At 40.4% G+C, this 12,094-nt stretch overlaps 1 protein-coding gene across 1 annotated transcript in view; it reads right to left on the bottom strand.

The window, feature by feature from the left end:
- Positions 1-11,552, bottom strand: part of ncapg (non-SMC condensin I complex, subunit G) — a 70,604-nt gene extending 59,052 nt beyond the window's left edge. Inside the window, exons 1-6 of the mRNA XM_048549173.1 lie at positions 11,440-11,552; positions 10,318-10,447; positions 6,387-6,590; positions 5,186-5,414; positions 3,848-3,993; positions 1,591-1,675 (exon numbers count right to left, since the gene is read on the bottom strand). Of these exons, the coding sequence (XP_048405130.1) occupies positions 1,591-1,675; positions 3,848-3,993; positions 5,186-5,414; positions 6,387-6,590; positions 10,318-10,431 (778 nt within the window). The 5' untranslated portion in view covers positions 10,432-10,447; positions 11,440-11,552. The remainder of the gene's footprint in view (positions 1-1,590; positions 1,676-3,847; positions 3,994-5,185; positions 5,415-6,386; positions 6,591-10,317; positions 10,448-11,439) is intronic.
- Positions 11,553-12,094: the final 542 nt, after the last annotated feature.

Here is a 12,094-nt window from a genome sequence, read left to right as displayed (position 1 = left end):
AAGTCCCTCATATCTGGTCGAGCTCTCCACTAAGGTTCAGAGCTGCCGACATTCACAAAGTGGCTCCAAGCCAGTGAATCAGCAATTTGGAGGTTTAAACTCCAAAGCAATTTTCACTTTTGTTTGTTCATCAAGAGTTCTGGTTGCACCAGGATGCTTCAATGTACATTCCAACCCCAACAACAGAGACTAGCCATTTTAACATAAAGCATTGCAGGATCAGGACCTGACATAGGTCAGCAAGTACAGAGGTGGACGAACGCACCTAGTGAGTTGAGTTATGTTGGAGACTGATGTTTCAAATTCACGTTTTGCAAAGTTAGAAGATAGGAGTTTGGTCGCAAAGAACAGTGGAAGTGCCCAAACAATAGCACCAACCAAAAGACTTGATTCCATAAAACAAAACAATTTTATACACAATGGTAAGAAAACTAAAAATTTAAATTGGTCAACATTTCCTGATCTATATCGAATCCTGATGCCCTAGAAACTTCCAATTAAAATGTTCATTATTGTGTTGAAATACTTCTAATGCTTCATGTTACCTTTTCATTGCAATTCCCTCCAGCCTCTAAACTGATCAAATTTCTCTTTTCAAACTCTGGCTACTTGTCCCCTCCAACTCATAACTAGTATCCACACCCTTGTTTTGAATTTCTTCCCTAAATACTTCCAGCTCTGAATCCTTCTCAGAGAAACGTATTTCTTAATGTATTTCTATCCACCCACTAACCCCAAACTCCAGCAAAGCACACCAAGTAGTGAAACACCTTTGTGAAAGGCACTTGATCAATGAAAGCTGTTTATTAAAATATGCAAGAGTCCTATTTCCATCTACTGCTTAGACGACGATGTCAATGTTCTAGTGCTCAAGGAAAGGTCTATTTCAGTGAATACTTCAGAGGAGTCAGCAAAGAGTTGGAGGTCATTTTGAATGAGCGGATACACAAGGGTTAGCTCTGTGGCTGAGGTTGGAATGGTTTTGGTTTTGTATTTAAGTTGGCATAAGTTGAACAGTTTTCTACCTGTTCTGTGAACAGCTGCCACACCTGTGGGAAATTTGCTGGAGGTGATGAGAGACATTGCAGCAAGAAAAATGGAGAAAAGTGTGTAGTACATTGACACAGCCATATTTCACAAAATGGCCAATTCTAAAAGGTAAGGATTGTAGATTGCATCTTATCAATAATTGCATGCTGATTGAGGAAAATAACCAATCAATCAATCAACAAATAATGCAATGCAAGTAACCCAGCATTCCTTCTCACTTCAAATTTTTGCTGGAATGTATGAAGGTACAACAACTTGAGCTGCACCATTTTCCTAATTTGGGATCTGACAGATCCTACAGAGAAAATATAAACTATGGGGCCAAGGCAAAAATAGTTTGTCACCTTAATGTCAATATTTTCAGACTGGAAACACTTCTGTTGAGATGATATGAAGTTTGATTTGCAACTTTTGCTTAGCAAGTCATAAAATACAATGAATGCTGATTCAAAGTTTGCACGGCTAAACACTTTAAAATTTTGGAATCTTTAAAAATCAACTCTATTATTAGCCATGTTACATGTATATAAAAAAACTTACCTGTACGGTCAGTCAAGCCTTGCATAAGAAGTTTTACCCTCTGTGCAATGGAAAACGCTTTTATGTGTATCTTTTCCGCTAAAACCTAAATGGACAGATTATGGATAAATTTGCTGAAAACAATCGCCTGTCAAGTTTAAATAATCGTCTGAACGTTAGAATTCTCAGAAATTGCATGATACAAATTCTAAAAATATAAACTTCATTGCCAAGGGATAAAAATTTACTTTCTGTTGATTTTAATCAACAAACTAAATGCTCTTTAACATCCCAAAACTTTCAGGTATAATTTTTAAAAGTTAACAAAGAGCTAAAATGACTTATTAGGAACAGTAAGCAAACAAGTTATTTTCAAGGAAGGCCTCAAAAGGGGAGACAGAGAGAGAGACAGAGAGAGATCGAAGGGCAGAGGCATTAGAGATAGAACTCCTGAGTTTGGGGCCAAGGGACCTTAAGTGCAGTTAATAGTGGGGTATGGGAAGATGTGATGCACATTTAAAATACTATTTTTCAAAGCAAAAAAAAAGTGGTTTTTCATTCTTCAGCATTATTTACAAGTCAGTAGGAATACTGCATTATTCAAGCCAGCGAACAGATTAATTTGAGACCATAAACACTTCTCCGCCTCCAGTTGGTTATGTATAGCTTGAGGGTAACCACTCCATAAGCAAGTGATAAGGTAGGAAGGCTTCCATGTTTTACCATAGCTGGTATAGGGTTCAAAAATGCATTTCTGACTTTAGTCTGTCGAGCCATATAACCTAACCAACATTCAGTTACTGAGAGATACATTGGAGTCAACATCGCATCTGATGTTTCCTTTGAAAACGAGGGGTTTTCAGACTTATTCATGGAATACGGTTATCATTGGCAAGGTTAGAAGTTAAAGCTCATCCCTCAGCCACCCGAGAGAACAAACCTCTTTCAGCAGTAACTTCAAGTCTGCAACATCTATCACTTAGAAGAACAAGGATGACCGATACATGGGACCACCACTATCTATAGACTTGATATCAAGCTTCAGATCATCCTGACTTGGATCTATATCTCAACTCCTTTAGTCTCTGTTTCAAAATCCTGGAACTCCCATCCTAATAGCACTGCGGGTGCACCTACACCACACGGACTGCAGCAGTGAAAGAAACCAACTTAGCACTACTTCCTTGAAAGCCATTAGGGATGGGCAACTAATACCCACCTAGCCAGCAATGCCCACATTCCATGCAAGAATTTTTATTGAGAAAGATGCTGGTGAGATGCTCTTTTCAGCTTCTATAATCTGTATGTTTTAGATACAAGCACAGGGAGTTCTTCTATAAGGCAATAGTTGTGCTCTTGCGTGACCTCATGCTACAGAAAACTGCCATAGAAAATTGAATTATAGGGAAATTGCTATACCAATACAGCAGAAAGCTTGCATTATCCAAACAGCAACCACTATTCACTGATCATGTAACAGTCAATTTGGATTACTGGAACACACAGTACAGCAGACCTATCACTACAGTGCTTTTAGGAAATTGTTACCATGTTTTGATGAGAAAGTGTTGCAGTTTTTTCAAAATGAGGTGGCGTCAGACTCGGGCAATAACTTCCAGCTGATGGTGTGTTTATGCCTGATGTCTTTGTTTTCCTCGATGTTAAAAGACCATGGGTTTGAAAAGGAATTTTGGCAAGTTGGTGCAGTAAAGATAATGTATTTGTGGCAAAATTGGCTTGATGGACAATACTAAAATTTGCCCTTCTTTTAAAGCAGTAAGTACTTTGAAGGGAAGTTGAAGCTGCCTATATTGAAGGTTTCCTTTAAAAGTACCAAGTTCATCTCCGTGTTCAAAAAGCTAGCAAAAAACTTTGAGAATATTGAAATAGAAAGGATATGCCAGGCTATGGCCTAATAATCAACTAATAAATTATAATGACTGTAGTAAAGAGAGAAAGTCACAGGGCAGAAATTACAAAAATAAACAAACAAAAAGCCAGAAGTTGCCATGTTTTCATTTTCCTCACAACTCTAACAATTGGACCATTTCGGCTGTCACAAAGACCTTAAAAATATGGGTTTGGTACATTTTATCTATTGGAACTTACAATGGAACCTGGGACAATTAATGTAACAATTAAATGTTTTCTACAAATCAATAAAAAGTTAAGTTGAGCTTTCATTATTAAATGTGGCTGTAGAGCGAAAGAGAACGGTGTAGAATTCAACACGAGGACCAGGCAGCACAAATATTCTCAGACACATTTTATCACCCACCTCATAGGCTAATTTTCTGACATTCTCTTTAACATCCATTGTACGTCCAATTATCTTGCTCAGAGTCTGTGCTGACGGCCCTATACAGGACAATACTGCTCGTCTCACCTCTGGATTGGTATCGCATTCAATTAAGTGCAAATATGCTAAAATAAATTGTTTACTATTAGTGCACTTTAACTATTCAACATCACCAGGTACTTGTAATTTAGCAAGCTCTTTACTACATTAAATAAGATGTTTAAAAAAAGTTAAAATTAGACACTTCCACGTCTAGTCACCAGCGATGGCCAAATTTTGCTGTGGAAATTACATCAAAAATGTCAGTCTTTGGAAATCTCACCACTCCAATGTAATGACAGCAACTTTGGGAGTTTGGACATGTGTATAATAACAAATCCAGAAACTATCAGTAAATCTATAATCTTTCTTAGGATGCACTGTAGAGATTCCCAGAGACTGCTTTCGCACTGGAGATCTGAGTTGACAAGAACATCAATACCAAAACCCTGAGGAAATTATCCCTAAGTAAATTAGATAAAATTGGGCTTTAATAACATTATAGTTACTACCAAATACCCATCGTAGTGCTAGGAAGCTAATGTTACCCACACAGTGCGTCATTTATTTTCCATAATGGTTAAAAAAATTGATAAAACAATTTATTTTTAATATTTGCTCAACTTTGTTATTAGTTTCCATCTCACCGCACACATACACATACTTTGTTGAACAAAAGTTTAAATAAAAATTTAAGAGGTTAGCTGCTTTTAATTTCCCACATTTCCAATGCTACATCCTAAGACATCAAAATTTAAACTCCTGCTATGAAATTGGAAATGTCAACCAGAGATTACTAGATCTTTGTGAGCAAATTTCTTAGAGATCAGCAACAAGTGCCCTTAATTTGCCAATGACTGCAAAATTCAAGCCAATTTACTTTATATAAGTAGCACATTTTGCAGAAGAAACTTTCCGCATTGCACATGTGCATACATAGAGAGAACAGTTTTAAATGATTGCTAGGTTATACAAACTTCCCTCTTCCACATAAAAATACAGAAATGGTCTCCCAGTTATGATCATATCCCCTTACAATGCTAAACAAACTGTGGCAGCTTTGTTTTCACTATCTCCATATAACCTAGGTTAAAAGCCAAGCCATACAAAAACAAAACTTGCATCATGGACATTTAAAAAACTCTAAACCATTATTTAACTTCATCTCAATTTTTAAAAAAACGGAATATCCAATATTTATGATGGCACACAGATTTAAAAAGTTCAACTGCCAGTGTTCACAGTAAACAAATAGACTGAATAGATACCAATACTTACCATCAATTACTGGACAATTTTCATCAGTGGGGTCTTGAAGTCTGGACAACGCAAATACAGCCTGTATTCGCACATTTGGAAACTTGTCCTTTAATCTCACTAACATAGCTTCATAGATACGGTCATATAGCTCATCATCAATCTGTGCATTTTCTGACATACTGCCAAGAAGTTTGTTGATAAGTTGGCAGGCACGGAATCGAACAGAGTGACTACAGGCATTGTGAGACTGTTAGCAGAAGGTTAAAAATGAAAATCAATGATCCCAGCCAAAGCACAGTCACATCCAAATCAAATTCATAACTAATCTTGAAACTTAATGAAAGAAACAATGTCAATTTGTCAAACATTCAAAAAGCTTCGGTTTGCATTAAATCTGTATACTTTAAGAATTAGTTTTGTCACAATTCATACAAGTTTACTCAGCATCTGTGAGAACTTCACCTAACAAATCAAGACATTGGTCTTGCACTGGATAAATCATTCGAGTTCAAGAAAAGCTCAAAAAGTGATTCTTTCTTTTAAAATAAAACACAAGACCTACATCCAATATGATGGATTAAGAGTTTTTTTAAAAAAAAACACAATATTGTTTGTTTCAGAGCACCTAAATGCATATTATTTTGAACAGCAGCTCCAGTTATGCTGGTAAATATGGCAGTTATTTTACAAACATGTCCAGAAACAGCAAACATTCATATTTTAATGGGAGTTGAGTGCAAACATATAACAAACAATAAAATTCAACAGAGTTACAATAATTCAATGGGAATAACAGTGTGTGCATGCATGTGTGCACGCGTGTTTTTGGGGGGGGGGGGGAAGAGAACAAGAATAGCCCCACCATCTTAAAAACAGCAATTTTGATTTTGTATGCTCGACATTTTTAAAAAAGACAAAATAAATTTGCTAAACACCATAAAAAAGTTGCCAATTCAAAGTTAGTTTTTAAATCACAGCAGAGTTTTTCAAAAAAAAAGACTTTCTTGGACAACAAACCAAGTTGCAGTATCCAAACTGCACAAAGGACAAATGGTGATTTTGCATTAGATTTTCTTTTACAATGCAAATGCATTTTCATATAGATAAATGATATACCAGGAGGAAAGCCATTATCAACCAGATTTTGGCAAGTAAAATGAAACAGCAGTTAAATCCCATGCTGTTTCGGCATAAAAAATCTTCAGAAATAATACTGCACCTTGAGCAGAAAACAAAATAGGAACATCATGAAAGAGTTTTCTTCGTCACTTTCTTCATCTCCACGCTCTTCAAATGAAGTAACAAATTTTGCAACAAACTCAATTATTCGTTCTACTGCTGGCTCTCGCTTGTAAATAGTCATGGGATACTTCAACAAATTGATAAATTCTTCATGAAACATATTTTTATCTTCATTCTGCAGCTGAAATATAATTTGCCATGTTAATATAGAGTATAGAACTATATAAATGATAGAGCACAAAAACAGGCCATCTATCCATGCCAAAAAACACCAAGATACCCCTTCTAATCCCATCTTCCTACACACGGCCCATAGCCTGCAGCTTACAGCACTTAAAGTACAGAGCCAGGTGTTTTTAAAAAGAGTTTAGGATGTCTGCTTCTACCACCAACTCAGGCAGCAAATTCCAGACACCCAGCACCCTCTGTGTGTAAAAAAAAAACTTTTTCCTCATGTTGCCTCTTTTCCACTCAGCTTGAAACTATGTCTCCTGGTTTTTGAACCCTCTACCAAGAGCAGCAGGTTCACCCTGTCTAATCTCTCTCCGCACCCTTAATTTTGTATATCCATGTTCCAAGGAAAATAACCCCAACTTCTCCAATCTCTCCTTGTAACTACACCTCTCCAAACCTGGCAATATTCTAGTAAACTCTTTTATGCACTCTCTCCAAATGCATCTTTCCTGTAATGTGGTGACAGTGCTTCAAGAAAAAGCTCAAAAAGTGATTTTCTCTTTTTATAAAAAAACCTACTTTCATTATGGTGGATTAAGAGCTTAAAAAAAACACCTGCAGTTTCATCATTATATCCCTACTTTTGTATTTTATATATCTACCAATGAAGAACAACATTCCATATGAACTTAAGAAATTGGCGCACGAGTCAGCCATCTGGCCCTTCAAGCCCGCTCCGCCATGGACTCAGCTCCACTTAACAGCCCACTGACCAAAACCCTCTATTCTTTTACTGTTCAAAAATTTATCTATCTTTGCCTTAAAAACATTCAAGGAGGTAGCCGCAACTGCTTCACTGAACAGGGAATTCCATAGAGTCACAACCCTTTGGGTGAAGAAGTTCTTCCTCAACACAGTCCTAAATCTGCTCTCCCTTATTTGGAGGCTATGTACTGCCTCCCGTTCTTGTTCCACTTGCCAATGGAAACAACCTCCCTGCCTCATTCTTGTACAAATATATAAAGTAATGAAGGGAGTAGATAAGATGTCCCCTCATACTTCTAAATATAATATGATGAGTACAGTCCCAGTCTACACAATCTCTCCTCATAAGCCAACACTCTCAATTCCAGAATCAACCTAGTGAACCTCCTCTGCACCGCCTCCAGTGCAAGTACATCCTTTTTCAAGAAAGCAGACCAAAACATCATGGCAAAAAGCCTCAAAGTTAATGTCAGAGATTATGGTACTGATTCAAACTATTAGGAGATGGGATGCATGGAGGTTGATAGCCATTCCAAGTCAAGGGTCAATGCAAAACTTAAACTAGACTAAGTAATTTCAGGAATCATTTTCAAAAGAAGCCAGCAAAACTGGTCACTGGATAAAATGACAGATTCAAAAACATTCAAGAATATTCACAATCACCACCTATAAATTAAATGGCATCTTATTTTATCCTTGGAGTGTCCCAACAGTTACTAATGAGGACTCATTTCTGTAACACGGCTGGTATGCATAACCTTCTGATTTGGCCATAATGCTACCTCCTAAGCCAAGTTAAAACTGTGACAAGAACTTTATCAACCACAGCCAACTTGAATTCTGTCGCAGAAAAGCCTGTCAGGTCAGTCTGACTTTTTGTTTGAACAGATCATGTTAAGTACTGTGTGAAAGACCCCCTGAAAGAAACTCCAAATAAAAGGCTACTACTTGAGCACAAATTGTTAGCAATTGGAGGCAAAAATCAGAGAATGGATTAATAATAAATACAGATAAGGGATTGGAAGCATCTGTTTCTAGCTAGGTGTCAGAATAAAAAAATGATGAATAGTTTCCTAGATAATGTTTCTGATTTATATTAAAATTCCAAAGCAAATTGTTTAAATTCACTTTGAAGTGATCAATCTAGACTTGAAATGCAACAAATACAATTTCTGGTTAACAAAGTGCGGAGGTGGATAAACACAGCAGGCCAAGCAGCATCTTAGGAGCACAAAAGCTGATGTTTCAGGCCGAGAATCATCATCAGAAAAGGGAGATGGGGAGAAGGTTCTGAAATAAATAGGGAGAAAGGGGGAGGCGGATCGAAGATGGATAGAGAAGATAGGTGGAGAGCAGACAGACAAGTTAAAGGGTCGAGGATGGAGCCTGTAGAGGTGTGTGTAGGTGGGGAGGGGATAGGTCAGTCCAGGGAGGACGTACAGGTCAAGCAGTCAAGGGGGCGGGATGACGTTAGTAGGTAGAAAATGGAGGTGCAGCTTGAGGTGGGAGGAAGGGATACGAGAGAGGAAGAACAGGTTAGGGAGGCAGGGATGAGCTGGGCTGGTTTTGGGATGCAATGGAGGGAGGGGAGATTTTGAAGCTTGTAAAATCCACTTGATACCATTGGGCCTCAGGGTTCCCAAGCGGAATATGAGTTGCTGTTCCTGCACCCTTTGGGTGGCATCGTTGTGGCACTGCAGGAGGCCCAGGATGGACATGTCATCTAAGGAATGGGAGGGGGCGTTGAAATGGTTCACGATTGGTAGGTGCAGTTGTTTATTGCCAACCGAGCGTAGATGTTCTGCAAAGCGGTCCCCAAGCCTCTACTTGGTTTCCCCGATGCAGAGGGAGCCACAACAGGTACAGCAGATGCAGTATACCACATTGGCAGATGTGCAGGTGAACTCTGCTTGATGTGGGAAGTCTTCTTGGGGCCTGGGATGGGGGTAAGGGAGGAGGTGTCGGGACAAATGTAGCAGTTCCTGTGGTTTCAGGGGAAAGTGCCAGGTGTGGAGGAGGTCGAGGGGAGTGTGGAGCGGACAAGGAAGTCACGGAGAGAATGGTCCCTCCAGAAAGCAGACAAGGGTGGGGAGGGAAAAATGTCTTTGGTGGTGGGGTCGGGTTGTAGATGGCGGAAGTGTCGGAGGATGATGCATTCACCTGTGCATCTGCCAATGTGGTATACTGCATCCGCTGTACCGGTTGTGGCCTCCTCTACGTCGCGGAAACCAAGCGGAGGCTTGGGGACTGTTTTGCAGAGCATCTACACTCGGTTCACAATAAACAGCCCAGTCGCGAACGATTTCAATGCCCTCTCCCATTCCTTAGACAACTTGTCCACCCTGGGCCTCCTGCAGTGCCACAACGATGCCTCCCAAAGGGTGCAGGAACAGCAACTCATATTCTGCTTGGGAACCTTGCAGCCCAATAGTATCAATGTGGATTTCACAAGCTTCAAAATCTCCCCTCCCTCCACTGCATCCCAAAACCAGTCCAGCTTGTTCCCACCTCCCTAACCTGTTCTTCCTCTCACCTACCTCTCCTGCCACCTCAAGCCACACCTCCATTTCCTACCTACTAACCTCATCCCACTCCCTAGACCTGTCTGTCCTCCCCAGACTGACATACCCACTCCCCACTGACACTCACCTCTACAGGCTCCACCCCACCCCTTTAACTTGTCTGTCTGCTCTCCACCTATTTTCTCCTCTATCCATCTTCGATCCGCACCCCCCCTCCCTATTTATTTCAGAACACTCTCCCCATCTCCCTTTTCTGATGAAGGCTAGGCCCGAAACGTCAGCTTTTGTGCTCCTAAGATGCTGCTTGGCCTGCTGTGTTCATCCAGATCCACACTTTGTTATCGCGGATTCTCCAGCATCTGCAGTTCCCATTATCTCTGATACAATTTCTGGTAAGGAAATTTGATATACTGCAGTCTTGTCTAAATACTATGCAATTCACTGTACCTGATTGTATATTTGTTTAAGACCTGCCACCAACTTTGCAAGATTTTGATGTCCTTTCTGGGCCTTTTCAAAGGCTTGTTGTATTTGGAGCATTTGATTTTTTTGTGTACCCATTTATATGGAAAAAAATCTGAAACAGACAATATAAATTTAATGAATCATAAATTACTGTCCAACAGGATCTTTCAAAGCAGTTATAATTCCAACGGTTAAAAAGTTTTGTTCAGTTGTGAATATGAAGAATCATAGAATCCCTACAGCACGGAAGCTGGTTATTCTGTCCATCGAGTCCACACCGACTCTCCGAAGGGGATCCCATTTGGACCTGTCCCATCCTACCCCATTGTTGTAACTCTGCATTTCCCTTGCTTATTCTACCTCACCTACATATCCCCCAGACACTATGGGCAATTTAGCATGGCTATTTCGCTTAACCTGGACATCATTGGACTGTGGGAGGAAACCCACACAGACACAGGGAGAATCTGCAAACTCCACACAAAACCCAGGTCCCTGGAGCTGTGACACAGCAGTGCTAACCACTGAGCCACCATGCCGCTCCACGGGACAAATGTCCCCACCAGTCCTGTGTGAGATAAGCATTGAGGATTTGTGCAATTTAGAAAAAGTATTAACTAGGAGCAACTTTGAATCAAACAGCAGATCTTCCAACTACTAGTGAAGTGACAACGTATGGCATCAGATTGGAATGGACGGCCCAACAGTTGGAGATGTCCTAGTCAGTGTTGCTACTGTGAAGATAGGCTTGCTCCAAGTTTTCAAAGCATCACTGTGATGAGTCACGAAGGCAGGGATGTGAGTCATAAATTCCTATAAGATCTTCAGTGATCCTCCTCACTGAAGCCAGACAGAAAACACAAGACCTAGGACTAAAAATATCCTGCCTAATCTTTGACACTGATGATCACTCATCCCACCACCCAACCCTGTCGGAACTACATCTGCCCAATCGCCCCCAACCCCACCTCAGACTCACCTTCGGTTCCCCATTCCCGCCTGCCCACACCTCCCCGCCACCGACAGCCCTCACCCCCCTCCCCATCCCATCAACTACTCCCCAGCCTCAGCCTTCCCCGATAATCCCCGCCCCCGCGGTCTCACCTCTCTAGCTGTCTATGATTCTCTCGAGTCCGCTCTGCCACAAAGCAGCCCCCTTTTTGTTTACCCGCTCTCAGCGCGAACCGCCAACAACAACCGCCAGAAATTTCAAACTGCCTCTCGCGAGATGGTGATCTAAGCGCAGGCACCGCAGGGGGCGGGCCTGGCGGGTCTCCCGATGCCGGGGCGTGGCTATGAGGGGGGTGTGGCTATGAACGGGCGGGCTTAGTGGGGATATTTATCCTTCCAGCGTCTGCCGTAGTTCAATGTGATTGTGGCTCGATCCATGGTCTAATTTGGGATGTCTGTTGCTGTTTATTCGGAGACACTTCCAAATGGAGACAACTCCTAGCCAGTTAACATATTTAGATCACTATGAATGTACTGTTTCCCTCAATCGGAAAAGATTAAAGTCATTTTACTCAATGAAGTTTTGAGCAATGCTTAACAAAATTGAGGACTTAGACAAGAAAACAAAAGCACAACTCACTATTTATTCATCAGTAGTTATTAATGAGCACCAAGAAAGTGTAGTTTTTATTTTCACAAGTAGCTACACAATTTTTTTAATAGAGATATCAGCCATGTTTATGGATATAATGGAATTTTTGGTCGATTAGAAAAAAACGAATCTGCTACTATGGATTGCATACGGATC

This window comes from Stegostoma tigrinum, chromosome 1 (assembly GCF_030684315.1).
Source record: "Stegostoma tigrinum isolate sSteTig4 chromosome 1, sSteTig4.hap1, whole genome shotgun sequence".
NCBI lineage: Eukaryota > Metazoa > Chordata > Chondrichthyes > Orectolobiformes > Stegostomatidae > Stegostoma > Stegostoma tigrinum.
The sequence above is the reverse complement of the archived record's forward strand: the minus strand, read 5'-3'. Positions and strand labels throughout refer to the sequence as shown.